The sequence below is a fragment of the Microcaecilia unicolor genome, chromosome 11 (assembly GCF_901765095.1).
Source record: "Microcaecilia unicolor chromosome 11, aMicUni1.1, whole genome shotgun sequence".
NCBI lineage: Eukaryota > Metazoa > Chordata > Amphibia > Gymnophiona > Siphonopidae > Microcaecilia > Microcaecilia unicolor.
The window spans coordinates 119,025,366-119,045,363 of NC_044041.1; the positions used below are offsets into that span (position 1 = coordinate 119,025,366).

At 44.8% G+C, this 19,998-nt stretch overlaps 1 protein-coding gene across 3 annotated transcripts in view; it reads left to right on the plus strand.

Moving 5' to 3' along the window:
- SIPA1 (signal-induced proliferation-associated 1) overlaps positions 1-19,998 on the plus strand; it is a 93,138-nt gene that overhangs the window by 24,793 nt on the left and 48,347 nt on the right. For all 3 annotated transcript variants that reach the window (XM_030217479.1, XM_030217480.1, XM_030217481.1), the window contains exons 2-4: positions 1,243-3,266; positions 3,785-3,909; positions 15,088-15,276. In XM_030217479.1, coding sequence (XP_030073339.1) covers positions 2,135-3,266; positions 3,785-3,909; positions 15,088-15,276 — 1,446 coding nt within the window. In that variant the 5' untranslated portion in view covers positions 1,243-2,134. The remainder of the gene's footprint in view (positions 1-1,242; positions 3,267-3,784; positions 3,910-15,087; positions 15,277-19,998) is intronic.

Below are 19,998 nucleotides of genomic sequence, written 5' to 3' on the forward strand. Positions count from 1 at the left end.
CTCTGCTATTACATTGCATTTAAATAAATAGTTGCCTGGGACCCAGGTTTATCTTTTTTTGTAGACACAATGGAATACATTTTCAGTGGTGCACCTTACCAACCCTCAATGCACCCTGCATAAACCCAGCTGATATTCAGTCACAAGGCAAGGCATCCGCCTAGAGCAGTGGCTCCCAAACGTGTCCTGGGGGAACCCCAGACATTCAGGTTTTCAGGATATTCACAATGAATATGCATGAGATTTGCATGCCAAGAAAATGCATGCAAATCGATCTCATGAATAATTATTGTGGATATCCTGAAAACCTGAGTGGCTGGGGTTGCCCCAGATTGATGGTGCATAGAAGGGTACAAGTATATTCACCACTGTAAAAACATAAAGAAAGAAAGAATTAAAAGCCCAGCATGGCCATATTTTGCTCTTTCAAAGGGCTGCATCACAGGCTATAAAAACCAAGAGTTGTATTCCAAAAGTATCACCTAATGGTAAAAGCTTAACTCTAAAGCAGTAGCAATTTGTGGTGTAACTTTCAGAAGCATCTCCACGCGTAAAGAAGAGTTTTTGAAAATTTGTCCAACATGTTCTTGCATATCGGGGAGCCATTCCCAGGGGTAGGGTGCAGTCACATGCATACTTTCATATTTTTGAAACCCTACTACTACTACTTAACATTTCTAGAGCGCTACTAGGGTTACGCAGCGCTGTACAAATTAACAATTAAGGACGGTCCCTGCTCGGAAGAGCTTACAATCTAAAGGATGAAATGTCAAGTTGAGGTAGATAACCCTGTACATAACGTTTTATAGAAAAAGTACCCACACACTGATAAGTGCAAGTCTACGCTATGAGTGTACTTTATATATGTATACATGCTTTGTTTAAAAGTTGACTCCTTAATCAGCGTGCATAGTGTTCACTACTGCCCAAGTTATGACTCCAGGAATATGTCTCTTTACTACAGCTAAAAGTTCACATGCCATGAAACTCCGTGACTACTGTCAGTCAGCCATTCTGCCCAAGTGCTTTCCAAATAAGCCTTTGAAAATGTACCCTCTGTTCCATACAGCTCAGCTGTGGAGACCGTACTGCTTGGACTAGGGTTTGATTAATGACAGGCCTGGCTCCTTGCCTCCTGGCATGGATCAGTGGTATCTCCCCAGCCTCCTTCATCTTTAATTCTCCTGCCTCCCTCCCGTCTCTGTTCCATGATTGTTGATTTTGTTTTCACTCCTTTTGCAGGTAGCTGGGTCTCTGGTTTCAGCGTTTGTGGGTCACCATTAGCTCCTGAAGACTTCTATCTGGACAGACAGATGCCTGCTGGGTCCAAGTTCTGCACCCTCTCCTCTTCTCTGGCTTTCCTTTTGCCCTATTCTTGGAGTCTAGGAAAGGGCATGTGATACCACTAGGCTGGGCAGGACAGCAAAAGAACCCTCTCTTAGAAATATTCAGCTTCTTTGGCTCCAAAGCTGCCTCTATGCCAGTCCAGATTAGTCACTATGTGGCATGCCTGCCATCCACAACCCACTAAGAGGAGGCTTAACAACAAAGGTGAAGATCAGATGATGCCCTCCTAGGAGGCTAGAAGATGGAAGACCCTGGCCCCTGTCCTGCACAATCATGGAGGTGTGCATAGGCATAGAGAATCGATGGCGAGGAACACCTGGAGAACTTTCCAGCCTGAACTTCTCCTGTTCCTAGATGACCGAGTGATTCTGTCTGGGGGATCAAAACTTCAGCAACACTGTGCTCATCCAGGGTCAACATGCAACCAGGGCCTGGTCCGACAGGAGCAGCCAGCCAGGGAGCAACAGTAAACCTAGAGACTGGAAGGAGGTGAAAGAGGACCAGAGAACCCAAAAGGAAGGAGTGAGGAGAACTGCCTTGACTCCCCTGAAATCTTTATCCACATCCTTGAAGGGAATTTTGAGGGAAAGGTCTATCAGCACATACCTAAAACAACAATTTGGAGGCAACCTCCAGGCAACAGGACTCAAAGCAGGCATTGCTTGTAGCATATGGACTATCTAGGAAGAGACACTGACATCCACCCCAAAAGAACTTTTGGTTTGGTTTCTCTTGGTGCCCCTTTTGGTGCTCCATTCCAGTGGCTCCGTGGTTTCCACGTTCCACCATGCAGTCAGATGACTTATTTATCCGCAAGATTCGAAGGCACTGCAACCGCCCGCCTCTCTCTGCTTTGTCCTTTGAGCCCAAAGGGACCCCAACTGTGACGAGTATCCGAACCCGAGTGGAGTGGCCACCGAAGAAGGAACCCCTGTGCAAAGGATTGGGGGCTGACCAAGCCAAAAGTCAGGGCCCTCACCTGGCATTACGGGCTTCCGGGCCCCGCAGCTACCTAATGCACCGTAGCAACAGTGACATCACCATTGGAGACGGGGAGGCAGAGTTGGAAGTGGACGGGATAGGGGCATCCAGTCTGGGGTCTCCAAATTCTGGGGATACCTTGCATCGGGAATATGGGAGCCTGACATCCATAGAGAAACCTGGTGGCAGCCCCAGGGCCCGAGCACACAGCCACGAGGAGCAACGGAGCTCCAGCCCTGCTGCTCGGAGGTTCAGAGACCCATTCCTCCTCCTCGGCCTTCCCGGAGAGATGCAGGAGGCAGAAGTGCAATTTCAGGCTCTCCCCCAGGGGAGCCCTGTGGAGAAAAATGCCAGAGCCTTGAGAAGATTGAACTCCTTAGAGAGTGGCCCGGGAGCCAAAGTGTTAAAATGTAATCATGAGCCAGGCACTGGAGCTGAGCTGTTTCCCAAAACTTGGATCAAGCAGTTGGCCCACTTCGATGTTCAGAGCATCCTGTTTGACCCAAGGGAAGTGGTCAACCACTGCAACAGTGTAGGACAGCGGAAGAACATTACCACTGGTGCGTCAGCTGCCTCACAGCTGCACAGTTCTGGGGCTTCCAGCTCTCTATCCAGCAGCACTGAGGACCTCAACTTACGAGAAAACGTGTCTGCTGATGAAGGGGACGGCAAGGACAACTTATTGGTCCTGAGCTGCCCCTACTTCCGCAATGAGATTGGAGGGGAAGGGGAGCGTAACATCAGACGGCTGGAGGCGGGGCAGGAACTTCAGTGGGACTCCTTTGAGCCACCTCCAGCCTACCGCTGTCCCAATGCTGCTGTCTCCGTGCTAGAGGAGCCGAGGGAGTGCTTCATCAAGAAGGGGAGCAAGGTTGGTCACTCCATTGAGTATGCGGACCTGGGGGCCTGCTACTATCGGAAATACTTCTTTGGGAAAGGTAAGCCTTGCTGCTCTGCAGCCCCCTCTGGTGGAGGCTCAACAGCTTTTTACAGTTGACTGACTGGCTGTGCCCCCCTTTGAGGGAGGGATCCTTAAGTTCCCCATATATCAAGGAGCAGAAATGGAAGTCAATTTTGTTTGTATAAAATTTCTGTTTTCTCTACCCACCACCTTGCAGCTCCTCGCCTGGTTATGTTACTTCCCACATTCTGCTATGGAAAACTCACATTAAATAGGAGCTGAGAACTGGATTTTAAGCATGTTCAAAGCTCAGGTTGGGGTGGAGATGAGTTACAGATGGGAATTTATATACACATCAGCTTAAAGTGGGAGAATCTTAAGTAGGTGGGCCAATCTAGTCTTTATCTATCTTCATCTACAATGTTATTGTGTTGTTGTTATTATTTATTTTTATCTTTCTCCCTCACTTTCTCTCATAACTTTCATTTTCTATCCTCCACATCTATCTCTTTGGGGTTTTCTCTTCTCCTGTCTTTTTGTCCTATTCTCTTGCAGAACACCAGAATTTTTTCGGTATGGATGAGCAGTTGGGTCCTGTGGCAATCAGCCTGCGGCGGGAGGAGAAGGAAGGGGGTAACTGCCCGCAGTACAACTATCGTATCATCTTCCGAACCACAGAGGTGAGGCCAGCGGCTGCAGCGTATATCCTAGGGCCAGGGGAAGTGGGTGGCCTCACTGTTTCGAGAACTCAGATCCCACAACCCAAGGGGAAACAAAAGCAGAAAGAGCTTTAATGGATCAAATCGAGAATTGGAGAAGTAGGTGAGACACTGATTGCCTATACCTCAAGGTAAACAAAAATAGTATTTTAGATTTAGCACCCGCTTGTCATTCAGATACAGTCATGGCTGGCCCAAGGGTATCTGACACCCTAGTTGAATATTCAGTCATATACCTCCCCCCCATCAAGGAATTGGATTGGATTGGATTTATTAATGTTATATACTGCATTTATGCCATAGTGTCAACGTGGTTTACAGTTTACAGCTTCAATACAGTATTTCAGAAAACAGTTCCATTAAATAAAAATCTATAACAAATCAGTTAAAATGTTTTTTGAAACAGCCAAGTTTGTAAAAGTTTACGAAAAACAAAGTACGAAGAAGCATTGTGAAGTTCCTCATGTCTAGCTCAAAGCCCTCCCCCACCCTAATGTCCAGCATCTCCCCTTCCCTTCCTTTCCATAGTCCAGCATCCCCTGCCTTTCCCCCCCCCATAGTGTCCAGCATCTCTCTGCTTCCCTGCCTCCCCACTTCTTTGCCTCCCTCCTCCAGTAGTGTCTAGCATATCTTCCTCCCCCAATAGTGTCTGGCATATCTCCCATTCTTCTCCCTCATCCCAGTGTTCACCAGCTTGCCTTCTCCTCCCTTCCCCACCCAAGGTGTTCAGCCTCTCACTCATGCAACTCCACCTATCCTCTCTCCCCCCACAAGCTGTTCAGCAGCTTCCCTCACCTCTCTGAGGCAGCACCATCGCGGCTTCAGAGGAGGTGGGAGCAAGCAAGCCTTGAGCATGCCCAGATGCATTGGGGATGATGTCTTTTGTAGACATTACAATTGCTGCATGATTCCCGCACCCCAAATTATGTAGCCTTAGGTGAATGCCTAGTCTGCCTAGTGGTCAGGCTGGCACTGGGGGCCAGATGGCACTAAACCTAATGAGCCAGCAACGTGGTTTTTAAACTGGTTCTAGCCAGTTTAGCATGCAAGTAGTAAACCGGGACGTGCACAAAAGGGTTCTTCGAGCCATTTTCCTGTTAAGGTAGCAGCTAACGAAAACGGAATGCAAATGAGCTAATTACTATTATAATGTGAATGCGATGCAATGCACTATCATTTCCAACCCCATGCACTGTGGAAAACCTAATGGGAGGTCTGCACCTCTCGTTGGGGCTGCTGTGAGCGGGACCCATGTAGAGGAGGACGCCCATCGCAAAAATCGGAAGAAAGAAAACATCCAAGTGCTCGTCAGAGACGTCCTTTCAAGTGCTAACACTTGGACGTCCTTCACTCAAAAAAAAAAAAAAGGACGTCCCTGACAAGCACTTGGACGTTTTTTTTTTTTTCAGATTTTGTAATGGGCATCCTTTTTGCATGTGTTTTTCTTATGTGCCCGAAAGGACCACCGCCGGAGAGAATCGGGGATCGGGACATGCGAGGACATCCAAATCAAAACTATTTGGACGTCCCTTTTGATTATGTCCCTCCAGGTCTCTCTCAGCCAATCACAGCGCATCTAGCTGTCACTGGTGTTAGCTAAACGCGCTGTGATTGGCTGAGAGAGACCTAGAGGGGCATAATCAAAAGGGACGTCCAAATAGTTTTGATTTGGACGTCCTCGCACGTCCCGATCCCGATTCTCTCCAGCGGTGTTCTTGGACATGTTTTTGTTACATTCCCAAAATGTCCAAAAAGGACGCCCATCACAAAATCTGAAGAAAAAAAACGTCCAAGTGCTCGTCAGGGACGTCCTTTTTTTTTTTTGAGCGTGATGTGTATGAAGCCTTCTTTGGCATGTCGGCTGGCCGACTGGCTTCCCCTCCTTAGGAAGGAAATCGCGTGCAAATGAGCTAACAGCGAGCAGCTCATTTGCATGTGATTTCCTTCATGTATGCCCATTTTTTACCGATTCGCTAAGGGATCGGTAAGGGAAGGGCTCTTTGTGTGCGCGCTAACCACGTAGGTGCCTATAGGGATATTGTAGGCACGTACATGGTTAACGTGCATTAAAAATGTTAACGCATCTATAACACTGCTTAGTAAACAGGGCCCTTAACGTAATTCTGTTTATTTAAAAATATTTATATGCTGCCAATCGCTGTGTTCCAAGTGGAATATAAATCTACATAAGAAACAATTTTAACACCAATTATCCTGTACTTATCTGGCTACAACCAATATTCACACCAGTACCTGGATAACTACCCAGATAAAGTTAGGAGGGCCTTTTTGCTGTCTTAACTTTATCCAGATACTTATCCGATTAGCAGACTGAACATCACCACCATCTGGGTAGCACCTGGCTCTGCCCCAGATCCACCTTGGACCATTATGATAGCGCCGGGGTAATCAGTGGCATTACCAGGATAATACTGCAGAAAACTACTGACTGGCCCCAGTGAGTGCTGTTCACCCTCTAACCAGATAAATAGTTTTAAATACAGACCCAACGTTTTTATGTTTAAATATCTTTATTGTAATTAAGATAAACTGAAACAAACTATTCAGAAGTTACCACCAACATCATGTCAAGAAAAGTACAGGTAATCAACTATATACACATTTACAAATTGTTCATTGAACCTCTCTCCTTCCAACCTTTACCGCATCCCACAATCCCCAACACAACAAACACCCCCACCTCATATAAGCCAACAAATACATGATTATCCAACCTCCCACAATATATTAGGCTGCAAACTATCATACGTTTAAAGTATTATGAAAAACAGACCGTACTTTAGTATTTAATGTATTGAGATAAGGGGTCCATATCTTAATTAATTGTTTCCTTGCCTTGCGGCCCCTGTCCTCCACTGAAAAGTGCTCCATTCACAATAGTTTGTGCATCTGATTGCACTGTTCTAACAGTGATGGTCATGAGGGCTGCATCCAGTGAAGCAAAAGGCACCTTGTGGCAACCATCCAGGCTTTACGCAAAACAAGAACAGATATCCGAGTCCCTTCCACTATATTGTCCATAATATCTAATAAACTCCTCTGCAGAGTGGCTTCCCATGTTCAAGAATACATCCAACTCAGATGAGGCCACAATGCCTGAAGACTCAACATTTTGAACGTACAATTTAAAAATCACATCACATGCAAAATACAGTTCAAAACTGATTATACTCAAACCTCTGCAAGCCATACTTTCCCCTGAAATGCTTGAACAAAAGTGGTAGCCATCACTTTCTTAGGAAGTCAGGCATATCCCTAAGAATTCTCACCTCAGCCGGAAATTTATCCCAGAGAAAGGGTTCTGAGAGAGATAAGTCAATTATTCATTCTAACACCTACATTACGGTAGAGTTTGTTGGTTTAGGATGGGTTTGTTTAATGTTGGGTTGGGTTACTGTGGAGTGTGATTATGTTAAGGTTGGATTATGTTTTATTATAGTAGATTTGGGTTTGCTTAGATTTGGCGTTAGATAAGGTTGGGTTGGCTTAGGTTAAATTAAGGTAGAATTTGGTTAGATTGGGCTTGGTTTAGTGTTACATTAGAGTACAGTTTGGTTATGTTAACACTGGGTTGAGGTTTGTTATATTAGATTTGGGTTAGGTTAGGTTATTTTGGGTAGACTTGATATTACATAAGGTTGGGTTGGCTTATCTTTTTTTAAAATTTATAGAAGTCTTTATTAATTGTTGAGAGACACTACAGAAGCAATTAAGCCACGGCCATCAACATAGGCAAATACAACACAAGTATGAAACAGTACAAAGTCAAATGATCAATGGAAGCAAGAAAAAAGTGTAATAAACTCTCAAACCTAGAGTATCCACTTACAATATACTCCTAAGATTTCTAACAAGATTTTGTATTTTACCTCCCACCCCAAAGAAAAAAAAAAACCCCAACCCAAAACAACATCCCCCACCCCCCACCTTCCAACCTCAAACACTCAACACGCGAAAGGTGCAACACAAAAGGTTCCCAAATAGCTTCCCACTTGGAAAAGTTTTGCGACGTATGGCCCAAAGCCTCTCCATTTCACAGATGGTACCACAGCTTATTAAACCATTTTACCAAAGAAGGAACATGAGGAGACTTCCATTGAGCGGCCAGAGTGACCCTAGCGGATGACATAACATGGAGAACCAATAAGGCCTGGGAATTAGTAAGGCCTGGAGGTTTTTTAGGAAAAAGAAAACATTCAGGTGACCACTTTATAGGCTTAGAGAGCCAACCCTGGACTCTGTGTTGAATTGCTTTTCAGAAAGCCCAAGCCTTAACACATGACCACCAGAGATGACCCATGGTACCCTGCTGCCCACACTTCCTCCAACACAATGGTGATACCTTCGGAAACATGTGGTGAAGGTGCACTGGAGTCAAGTACCAGAGATAGAAATCCTCAATAAAGCATTTTCCATAAAATTCCAATCATCATCACCCAATGTCAAGCCCAGTTCCCGGTACCAGTGCAATCGATGATCAACAGGAGGTTGCACTTGTCTACGCTGATAAGTATACAAGCAAGTGATAAGACCCCTCGTCCCTTTAGAGCCCTCACACAGATCTCCCAAAAAAGAGTCCTCTCGAATTACCTTGGCCTTTATTTCAGCGGCAGAAAGAAATATAAGCAAAAATATCCTTGGAAGAAATTGCATGTGTCTCAACCAAAGTGTTGAATGGAATAAAGGCCTCTTCATAAAAAAATTGACCCCATGTCTCTAGACCCGCAGAAAACAAACTTGAGAGAGGCCCTGGTTCAAGACCAGGTGGAAAAAGTGGGTTTTTTGTAATTGGTGTAAGTTTGGAGAGAACTAAATCAGGCTTGGCAAATAAACTATCCCAGTAGTAAAAAGTTGTCAAAATCGAGGGACAAACATCCCTACCCAGTGAACAATATCTCCGAGGCAGCCACATTAATGAACGCAGAGGGCACAAGCCTTCCGAGTCCTGCTCCAAGCCAATCCACAACTTCTGAGGGCTTGCATGAAACCATTCAAGAGCAGCCCGAGCCTGAGCAGCTTTGTAATACCAATACACGTTCGGAATGCCCAAACCACCCTTTTTCTGATCCCGATACAGCAATGTTCTAGAGAGACGTGGCTGTTTGTTGGACCAAATAAAACGAAGGAGGTGATCTTGGAGACCTGAGAGAAAATTACGAGACAAATGAAGAGGGAGAACCTGAAAAAGATACATCAAACGTGGCAACACATTAATTTTCAGAGTAGCAATCCGCTCAAACCAAGATAAATCAATTGAACCCCAAGTCTCCAGATCTTTATATAGTTCCTGCAAGAGATGGGGGTAATTAGCCAAAAATAAATCAGAGAAATTCTTGGTACGATGAACCCCCAAATACTTGATACTTCAGGTCACTCACCGAAAAGAGAAGGCTTGTTGTAAAGATTGTAAGATCGAGCTAGAAATACCAATAGCCATAGCTTCTGATTTAGTCATATTGAGCTTAAAACCCAAAACAGAGGAATAATCCGCTAAAGGCTTAATTAAGTTAGGCGAGGAGAGTAACGGTTTGGTTAAAAAGAGAAGGATATCATCAGCAAACATTGCTAATTTATATTCCTGACCACCTACCTTAATGCCCGAGACATTAGGATTAGAGCATAAAGCAATAGCAAGGGGTTCCATAACCAAGGCAAATAGCATTGGCGAGAGAGGACATCCTTGACGTGTCCCCCTAGACAAAGGGAAAGTAGGAGAATTTCCACCATTAACTCGCACACACACTCTAGGAGAATTATAGAGGGCTTGAGTCCAATCCCTAAATCGCTCCATAACACTAATCATAAAAGCCCAATGAACAAGATCAAATGCCTTCTCGGCATCTAATCCCAAAACACACAAAGGGGTTTTAAACTTTGTAGCTACATGCAGCAAGTTAACCATACGGCGAACATTGTCTTTAGCTTGTCTTTGGGAACAAACCCAACTTGATCAGGATGAATTAATTCAGGAAGAACTTTTGCTAGTCGATTAGCTAGGACCTTAGCTATAATTTTAACATCAGAATTAAGAATGGAGATAGGGCGATAGGAGGCACACTCCATCCTATCTTTACCTGGCTTCGGAATCACTGCTATCCAGGCCTCCATCATGGAGGGAGGCAGAGCCTCCCCACTCTGAACTCCATTAAGTATCTCGACTAGCAGGGGGGGCAAGCTCCCCCCTAAAAGTCCTATAAAAGTAATTCGGTAAGCCATCCAGGCCAGGGGCCTTCCCAGTGGGCAGATCCTTAATAACGTTTACAACTTCATCCACTTGGATTGTTCCATCTAAAGAACAACGCTGCTACTCTGTCAATGAAGGAAGGTCTTGAGATGATAAAAAGGCCTCAATAGCATCCAGGTGGATCGTAGAGTCAGCCGAGTATAAAGACTGATTAAAGGACTGGAAACGCTGACGAATCAAAGAAGACTTAGAGGAGCATAATTGAAAGGAATGCCCAAGTTTTGCTGAGGACGTCCTCGCAAAACGTCCTGGTGAAGGGGCAGGGAAACCCGTATTATCGAAACAAGATGAACGTCCATCTTTCGTTTCGATAATATGGTCAGGGACGCCCAAATCCAGAAATTTAGGCTGTCCTTAGAGATGGTCGTCCCTAGACTTGGTTGTTTCTGATTTTCGACAATAATGGAAACCAAGGACGCCATCTCAGAAACGACCAAATGCAAGCCTTTTGGTCATAGGAGGAGCCAGCATTCGTAGTGCACTGGTCCCCCTCACATGCCAGGACACCAACCGGGCACCCTAGGGGGTGAACTTCATAAATTGCTTCCAGGTACAGAGCTCCCTTACCTTGTGTGCTGAGCTCCCCCAAACCCACTACCCACCACTGTACACCACTACCATAGCCCTTAGAGGTGAAGGGGGGGCACCTAGATGTGGGTACAGTGGGTTTCTGGTGGGTTTTGGAGGGCTCACATTTACCACCACAAGTGTAACAGGTAGGGGGGGATGGACATGAGTCCGCCTGCCTGAAGTGCACTGCATCCACTAAAACTGCTCCAGGGACCTGCATACTGATGCGAGGGACCTGAGTATGTCATTTGAGGCTGGCATAGAGGCTAGCATAAAAGATTTTTAAAGATTTTTTTTGAGGGTGGGTGGGGGTTAGTGACCACTGGGGGAGTAAGGGGCGGTCATCCACGATTCCCTTTGTACTACTACTACTATTACTATTTAGCATTTCTATAGCGCTACAAGGCGTACGCAGCACTGCACAAACATAGAAGAAAGACAGTCCCTGCTCAAAGTCATCTGGTCAGTTCGGGCACCTTTTTGTGCCTTGGTCGTAAGAAAAACAGGACCAGGTAAAGTCGTCCAAGTGCTCGTCAGGGTCGCCCTTTTTTTTTCCATTAAGGGTCAAGGACGCCCAAGTGCTAGGCATGCCCCAGTCCCACCTCCGATAAGTCCCTGGGAACTTTGGTCGTCCCCGCAACAGAAAGCAGTTGGGGACGCCCAAAATCGGCTTTTGATTATGCTGATTTGGGCGACCCTGTGAGAAGGACGCCCATCTTCCAATTTGTGTCGAAAGATGGGCGTCCTCTTTCGAAAATGAGTCTGTTAGTCAGCACTGTATTGTTTCCATCTCCAATCCGAAGATTAGTATGGTCAAATCTTTGCTGCCTCAATTTAAGGGCCAATGAACAACCTGGCTTATTATGATTAAAATACTGAAGTTGCTGTTGTTGACCCCGGATAAAATGCAATTGGTCTAAGTAGATATTATCTAATCTTAACCGAAGAGCTTGGATCTGCCTCAGAGTAGAGATCGAATGAGAGGACTTATGAAGATCCTCCAAGTGGGACAATTGTGAGATGCAGTCTGTAACTTCCTTTCACCTGGCCCGAGTCCGAATGCTTGCCTGTTTTAAGAACCCCCCCCCCCCTCGTTACAGCCTTTAAGGCATCCCAAACAATCCCCAGGGAAGGACCCGAGTTTCAAATTAGTATCAATATATTCCCTCAAGAGTGCTCTATAGTTAGCTAAGAGCTTATCCTCCTTCAGCAAAGAAGTGTTTAAGGTCCACCTACTATCCTTATCTTCCTCACAAAAGGATGAAAGCTGGACCCAGTCGGAGCATGATCCGAAATTGTTATGGGGCCAATACCTGAAAGACAACACCCCTGAATCAAAGAGTTATCAAATAGCAAATGATCAATGCAGGAGTATGAATCATGAGACTGGGAATAAAAGGAATAATCCCGTTCCTTTGGGTGATGTAGACGCCACACATCACATGTAGCCAAAGCTCGGGCCAGGCCAACTAGCGCTTTCAAATTTTTGACATCTATTTCCGACACTGCACCGGATCTATCCAAGGCTGGGTCAAAAGATGCATTAAAGTCGCCTCCTAATGCCAGTTTACCATAGGGATCAGATTGAACAACCTTGCCAAGCCTGATGAAAAATTCCCCCTGTGATTCATTGGTCGCATAAACAGAGACCAGGGTAAAAGCTAAATTATTTAATAATACATGTAGAAGCAAATATCTACCAGCAGGGTCACGCCTGGTTTTCAACACCTGAACCTGCAGGGAAGAGTGAAGCAAGATTGCAATCCCACGTTTTTTTGATGCGTCTGCAGCAGAAGCGCAATATACATATGGGTAATGAGGATGGGACAAATATTTTTCATGTTCCCTCTTTAAATGAGTCTCCTGTATAAATACCACTTGAGGTTTATGGAACAGCAATTCCTTAAATAGCTTTTGACGTTTTTGAGGAGAGTTCAGACCCTTGACATTGTATGTCAAGAACTTTAGATACACACTTATTTAAAATTCAACTCACAAGATTGTGAGCTCTGATACATCTGGAAACCAAGCAGTTCTGAGCATGTTGGAAGGAGAAAAAAAAACCCCAACTCCACGCAGACACTCCTTCCCCTTCCAAGCAACCCACCCACCACTCATACTCTGCAGCAACCCCCCCCCTTCAACTCCCACCCCCACCCAGCCCCTCCTCCCATCACACAACAAACAATGTAGCGCTATAGAAATGATTTTTAGTAGTAGTAGTAGTAGGATGGGTAAAAACGGGAAGAAAAAGATATCACAGCACCCAACCAGCCTACCCAAACCATCCCCCCACCCACCACAAACATCCTCCCCCCTGCTACAAACTACAAAATCCCCCAACCTTCATATCTTCATACATTTTCTACAATCAGCTAATGATAATAGCAATTCCACCCGTATTAGAACTTAACCATGAGTAAGCTCAAAGCTTTTGTCAGTCACATAAGAATGTCAAACATTATGCAAGGAGATCCTCGACTTAGGTGCCACCCGCTTCCACTTTTGCAAATGATCCTTTATAGAGGTGGCTATTTCCACCGGTGGGACAGATGACTGGGACAGTCCTGCCTCATGCAAAACCTTCCATGCCTCCGAAAGATGGCGGACTCAATGTAGTTTCCCATCTAGAGTGAAGAGCAGGGCAAACGGAAAAGCCCACCTATAGGGAATCTTCCCCTTGGCTAAAACTTCCAGAGCCGGCTTCATGAGGCGCCTTTGAGACATCGTAAATGCTGATAAATCCTGGAAAATCTGAACTTTAGCTTCATTGTAGTCTACATATGGCATTTGACGGGCACTTTTTAGCAAACGCTCTCTTACAGTCGAGGACGCATATTTAGCAATACTGTCTTGCGATCTGTTGTCCAGTGGCTTTCCAAAAGCCCGATGTGCTCTATCAATCTCAATTGGCTCCTTAGATGGATCCGTGTCCAGCAACTTTGCACATATGACTCAAACAACTGTTGGGATATCCTCCGCCTCCCCACACTCAGGAACGCCACGGAAACGAAGGTTGCACCTTCTACCTCGATTCTCCAGATTGTCAACTTTAAACTGGAGATCAGAATATTGAGAAGAGACCAGATCCATCTTCGAGGCTAGATCAGTAAGCTGCACAGCCTGCTCCTCCACTCGGCCCTCTAGGTCCTCCACACGGCCACCCAACTCCCTCAGGTCAGTGCTTAGAATCTCCATCTTCTCAAGAATTTCATTTTTGGAGGATTTAATCTCCTCCCTTATAGTTTGGAGAGATTTAGCCAGCTCTCTTGGTATCTCTCACGTCGCAGCAGCAAGGTGCACCTCTGACTGAGATGCCGCCGAGTCCGAGTGCAAGAGAAGAGCCGGAGACACGTGGCGCCACGGGCTTCTGCTAATTTGCTTAGCTGCTTGTCGCTCCGAGACTTTACGGAGTTGCAACGAGTTCTTACTCATGGTAGCTTCTAGTCTTTGTACCTTCGCCTCTGCTCAAAATAAGGGCAAAAGTTATATTGAAGAGGTTGAAAAAAGCCTTTAAAGATAGGAGGGTGCGGGAACTCTCAGTTCAGGCCCCGTGACGTCACTTCCTCCCCCGGGTTGGCTTATCTTATAGAATTTGGTTAGATTGGGCATACTTAGATTTTGGCTAGCATTAGGTTACAGTAGTGTTTGGTTTTGTTAACATTGGGTTGCTTTTTATTTTTTTATATTAATTTGAGTTAGGTTAGTCTGCTTAGACTTGTGTTTGATTAGAGTAGTTGAGTTCCATTAGGTTAGGTTAGATCATGGCTGCAGTCCTACAAAATTAAGATGACAACTTTGAAAGCAATCTAGGCATGTTAATGCAGATTGATGCACCTGTAAAGCCTGTCTAAAAATTGTCATGCTGTGGCCAGCTATACTACACTAGGCTTCTACAGCCTGTGGACTTTTAGTCACATGAATAAAATAGGTTCTCCTGATCATGATCATGGTCAAAGTACATTAATGCTTCTGCTTGACTTTTTCAGAAGTATCTGATTATTTTACACTTCTCAGGTGTCCTCACAAAATAGCAAGTGGAAAGTATGTGAATGCTTTTAGTGTGCAGACTTCGTTCAATTTTTCAAACTGTATATATGATAAAAGCAGTTTCATATTTGCAATTACGGGGGCTGTTCACTCCTCAGGCTGGGGATGGAGGACGGAGTCAGTAAGCATCCCTATAAGGTCTCAGTTTTACCAATCAGTTTATTTTCACTAGACAGATGAAATGTCACCTCTGAGGTTCCACATTGCCTGAGTATCATGCCATGTCCTTCAGTCTCTTCTCCTGCTTCCTTCAGCTGAAGACTCTGCGTGGGTCTATCCTGGAAGAGGCTGTACCTTCAGCAGCACGCCACGCAACACCCCGAGGGTGGTCTCCCAAGAAGCTTCTGGAGCATGTGATCCCTACCTTGAATTTGCACTGCCTCCGCCTGGCGTCCAACTCCCCCAAAGTGCCTGACACACTCCTCAAACTGGATGAGCAGGGGGTATGTTTGGATACACAACTAGTACATGTGTTTGTGTACTCAATTGTGTTTAGATGGCTGATGCATGTGCGTGCCTGTTGCCAGTCTTTGTATTTGTGTATGGAGCTTTTTTTTGGGGGGGTGGGGGGGGGGGTTTATAACAGGGTGCCTAAAGAAATGTCCAGAAATATGCCTATTTTATGAAGGCATGTTTATCGCTTTTAAATTAATTGGATGTTATAAATTCAAACACTCAAACTAAAATCCAACTCAATTTGTGACGCTTCCGTCTGAACTATCATATTTATCCCGATGTATGTAATCATCAAACTTCTTTGGTTGGAAAGTGGATCTCATTCCAAACAGACTCATAGCATACATCATAGCCTTAGCTGATAGGTTTCATTATCAGTGCAGATTTATATATATATATACAACTTTTTAACTGCTTAGTGAATGTGAGCAACTATATTCTGATTGCATTTTTTCACACTCTCTTCAATCTTAACTCAAATATTATCTATAATTATCAAAACATTGTCCTTGCAGCTTTCCAGGTGGTGCTGCATCTAAGTTTGGTTGACCACCGTTTCAGCCATCTTGTTATGGCTTTCTTCAGGGTGATGCTGTGTGGTTAGTTTGTGTGATGGTTTTTATGTAATGGTCCTCTCTGGATTGGTTGGTGTCTGTCTAATCACATTTAAACAGAGACACCAACCAACCTGGATCGAGAATCACTACATAGAAACCAGCACATAGACCAACCACGCATTACCCTGAAGCCACAGCAAGATGGTTGAACCACTGGTCAAACAAACTCAGATGTGGCACCACTCAGACAACCACAAGAACAATAATACATGAACTGAGCATGCCCATGGAGTGCAGGCATGGGCGGCTGGAGGCACCCTACCGTCTTCCTCACCCCTGAGGCAGCACAAGGAGGAAGGGGGCCACTTTGGCAGTGGATTTCTTCGACTGGCGGGCTTTGGCATCCCCACCAGCAAAGGTATGATATCTAATGTGGGGGGGAGGGGATGGAGAGGAAATGCGTGCCCCCCCCTCCCAACAATGGACTGCCGGCTTTAATCGCACAATTAATTGCAATTAAAAAATTTAATTGAAATGCAGCCCTACAAGACAGTAAAACAGATTTTATGCTGCTTATCCCAGAAATAAGTAGTGGATTTTCTCACGTCCATCTTAATAATGGCTTATGGCCTTTTCTTTTAGGAAGTTGTCCAAACCTTTATACCCTATTAAGCTAACATTCTCTGGCAACAAAACCCAGAGTTTAATTACACATTGAGTGAAGAAATATTTTCTCAGATTTGTTTTTATAGTTCAATCATTTTTATTGATGTTCAACTTTCCAAACAATCATAACATTTCCGTTTTATCTTCCATTAAGTTATCACTGTGTTATACATAAACAGAACTCCCACAACTGGAACATCTTATTCTTTTTCCCCCTTTTTCCCCCCCTCCCCTCCCTTGTCCCCCCCTCCCTCCCCCCTCCTCTCCCTCCCCTCCCCTCTCCCCATTATTTCCAGTTCAAGGTTGCCACAGGCCTGATTGTCACTGTTAATATCTATAAATGTTCAAATGTTCAACAGGCGGCTTCTTGCCGCCGGGGACAAAGTCATCCAAAACGGAGCCCACCGTGTTTTAAATTTCTGTCCTGCTGATGATGATATATCTCCCACTCCAACTCTCTCCAGGCGCAATAGTGTGATCATTTGTGTTCGCCATTGTTGGACATTTGGTTCCTCTGCAGATAGCCACTTTATGAGGATAACCTTTTTTGCCATAACAGTAGTCCGCACAGCAAAGTCTCTCAAACCTTTTGGTGTTGGTTTTCCCAAAGCCGGTCGGCCAAACAACAGTTCGGCGTCCAGTTTCCAACTTGTCGCCCACCATCTGCTCACTTGTTGTGTAACTTGTGTCCAAAAACGTTGGATATGTGGGCATGTCCAAAACATGTGTCCTAAAGTTGCACCTTCCCCCCCGCACTTAGGGCAGGCGCCATCTGGCGATATTCCCATATGGAAAGCTCTTCTGGGCGGGATATACCAGCGCAGTACCACTTTATATTGTAATTCCCAGTGCGACTGGGCCCACATTGACCTTCTCATGCTTAAAATGTGCGTTCTGTATATTTCTTCAGGCAGTGTTAGACCCAAGTCCATATTCCATGCTTGGGCTATAACATTATATTGTATTTCTGATGCTGTATCTCTGATGTGCCTGTGGTGGAAGGATAGTGGCACCTTCTGTTGTGCAGAGAGTGAAAAGGCATCTGCTAACTCTTCTTGGACGTCCTCCGTTAAATTCTCCCATTCCAAACTTTTCACATAGTGCCGCAGTTGGTAATAATGAAATATGTCTGTGTCCGGCAAGGAGAATTCCTTCTGCAATTCTGGAAATGGTTTAAGCTTCCCTTCTACAGTCAGTACATGATACAGATAAGTGATCCCTTTAGTTTTCCACACTACAAATCTAGGATACAGGTTTCCTGGTGGAAATGAAGGGTTCCCACAAAGCGCCAGAAAAGGTGTGACTGTGTGTTTAAACTGATGCAACCTGCACACCCAGCGCCACACTGCTCGCGCGGTGGGCATAATTCCTGTCATTTCAAGAACCTCTGGGTGAACTCCTGTTCCTGAATGTAACATATGACTAAAATGAGTGTCCCCCATCAGTTTTAACTCCATCGTTGTTGCTGTGTAGTGCTGCATGTCTCTGTACCAATCTGTAATATGTCTCATCCCTCCTGCTACCGTTATGTGCCTCAAACTAATTAAACCCAGACCCCCGTATTCTGCCGGGGTCTGTAATATAGCTATAGGGGCTCTTGGTTTTTTGCCCTTCCATAAAAAAGCTTGTGTAATTCGATTCAACTTTTTTTCATCTTTGCTTTTTAAATATAATGGTAAGACCTGAAAAGTATATAACCATCTAGGTATAATGATCATATTAAATAGCGCTATCCGGCCTAATAATGATATTGGATATGTAGACCAGGTGTGTAATGCTGCTCTTGTGTCTGTCATTAATTTTGTTACATTAACTTCATACAGCTTGGAAAGATCTCTTGGTATTCTGACTCCTAAATACTTAAGAGAGTCCCCCTCCCATGTTAGGGGGAATTGGTTTTTCCAAGATGTTTTATTTTCTCCCATTATATCGAGCACCTGTGTTTTCTGAACATTAAGGGTAAAACCTGATAGCACCCCAAAATCTTCTATTATAGAAAATAAATTCGGCATGGAGCTTCTAGGATTTTGCATTACCACCAGAAGGTCGTCCGCAAATGCCAGCACCTTTACCAGCTCTCCACCCACTTCTATCCCTTCCACCTCTCTTCCCCTCTGGATAGTCTGGATAATAGGCTCTATTGTTAGTATAAAAAGTAATGGGGAGAGAGGGCACCCCTGTCTGGTACCTCTGCTCACTGGAAACACTTCTGTATTCACTCCATTGATACTTATTAATGCTTTGGGATCTGTATACAATGTCTTGATCGCCTGTAGGAACCAACCTCGGAATCCCATGTGGCCCAACACCCCAAACATATATTGCCAATTTACTTTATCAAAAGCCTTTTCGGCATCTAAGCTAACCGCCATAGCTGGTGTTTCCCGCTGTTGGCAGTGCGCTATGGCTAGTAACAATTTTCTCATATTTTTAACTATTTGTCTATTTTGTACAAATCCCACCTGTTCCTGGCCGATCAACTCAGGCAATATACCGGCCAGTCTGTCTGCCAGTATTCTTGCCAGTATCTTTACTTCTACATTCAGCAGGGAAATCGGTCTGAATGAGTCTGCCTTGTCAGCTATTTTCCCGGGTTTTAACAGCAAGATTATTTGTGCCTCATTGGCATGATCTGGGAATGTACCCTGCTCCACCACTTGATCATAGTACGCCGTTAAGGGCCCTGTGATCTGCATCTGTAATAATTTATAGAATTCCCCAGTAAGTCCGTCGGGGCCAGGCGCTTTAAAGTGTTTTAACGTTTTTAATACCTTTTGTAGTTCCTTCCCGGATATAGGTTCATTTAATTGGGCTATCCCCTGCTGTCCCACTTGTGGTAACCCCAACGCTGTCAGATGTTCTTCTAGTTGTTGTTGATCTAGCTGGCCTGGGGATGTGTATAACTTTGAAAAATGTGTTCTCAATATCTCTGCTATTTTTTCTGAATTGTTCTGAGCTTTTCCTTGTTGATCCCTTATGGTTGTGATAACTCGAGAGGGCCCCCATGTTTTTGTTATGCGAGCCAGCATCGGTCCTACCCTATCTCCATATCTTTGGAATTTGTATTTTTGATAGTGTAAGGTTCTTGTAGCCCTCTCATGCAACAGTGCATTAAGAGTTACCTGTGCTGCATGATGTGCCTCCTTATTGTTTCTTGTAGGGTCCCTGACCAAGCGTTTTTTTGCTATGCTTAGCTCCTTTTCTAACTGTACTATAGCTCTAGCAATTTTCTTATTTCGGGCGCTCACATAAGCAATTACCGCTCCCCTAAGCACTGCTTTTGCTGTGGACCAATATAATATCGGGTTTTCTGAATGCTGCTGGTTAAAGGTTTCAAATTCTTCCCATTTCTGATGGAGATATCCAACAAACTCCTTCTGTTTATACAAGTATGTCGGAAATCTCCATCCCCTTGCCCCTTGATAATACGGTGGTGCTTCCAGGTCTATCCAAACCATCGCGTGATCAGAAATTTCTTCCGGGCCT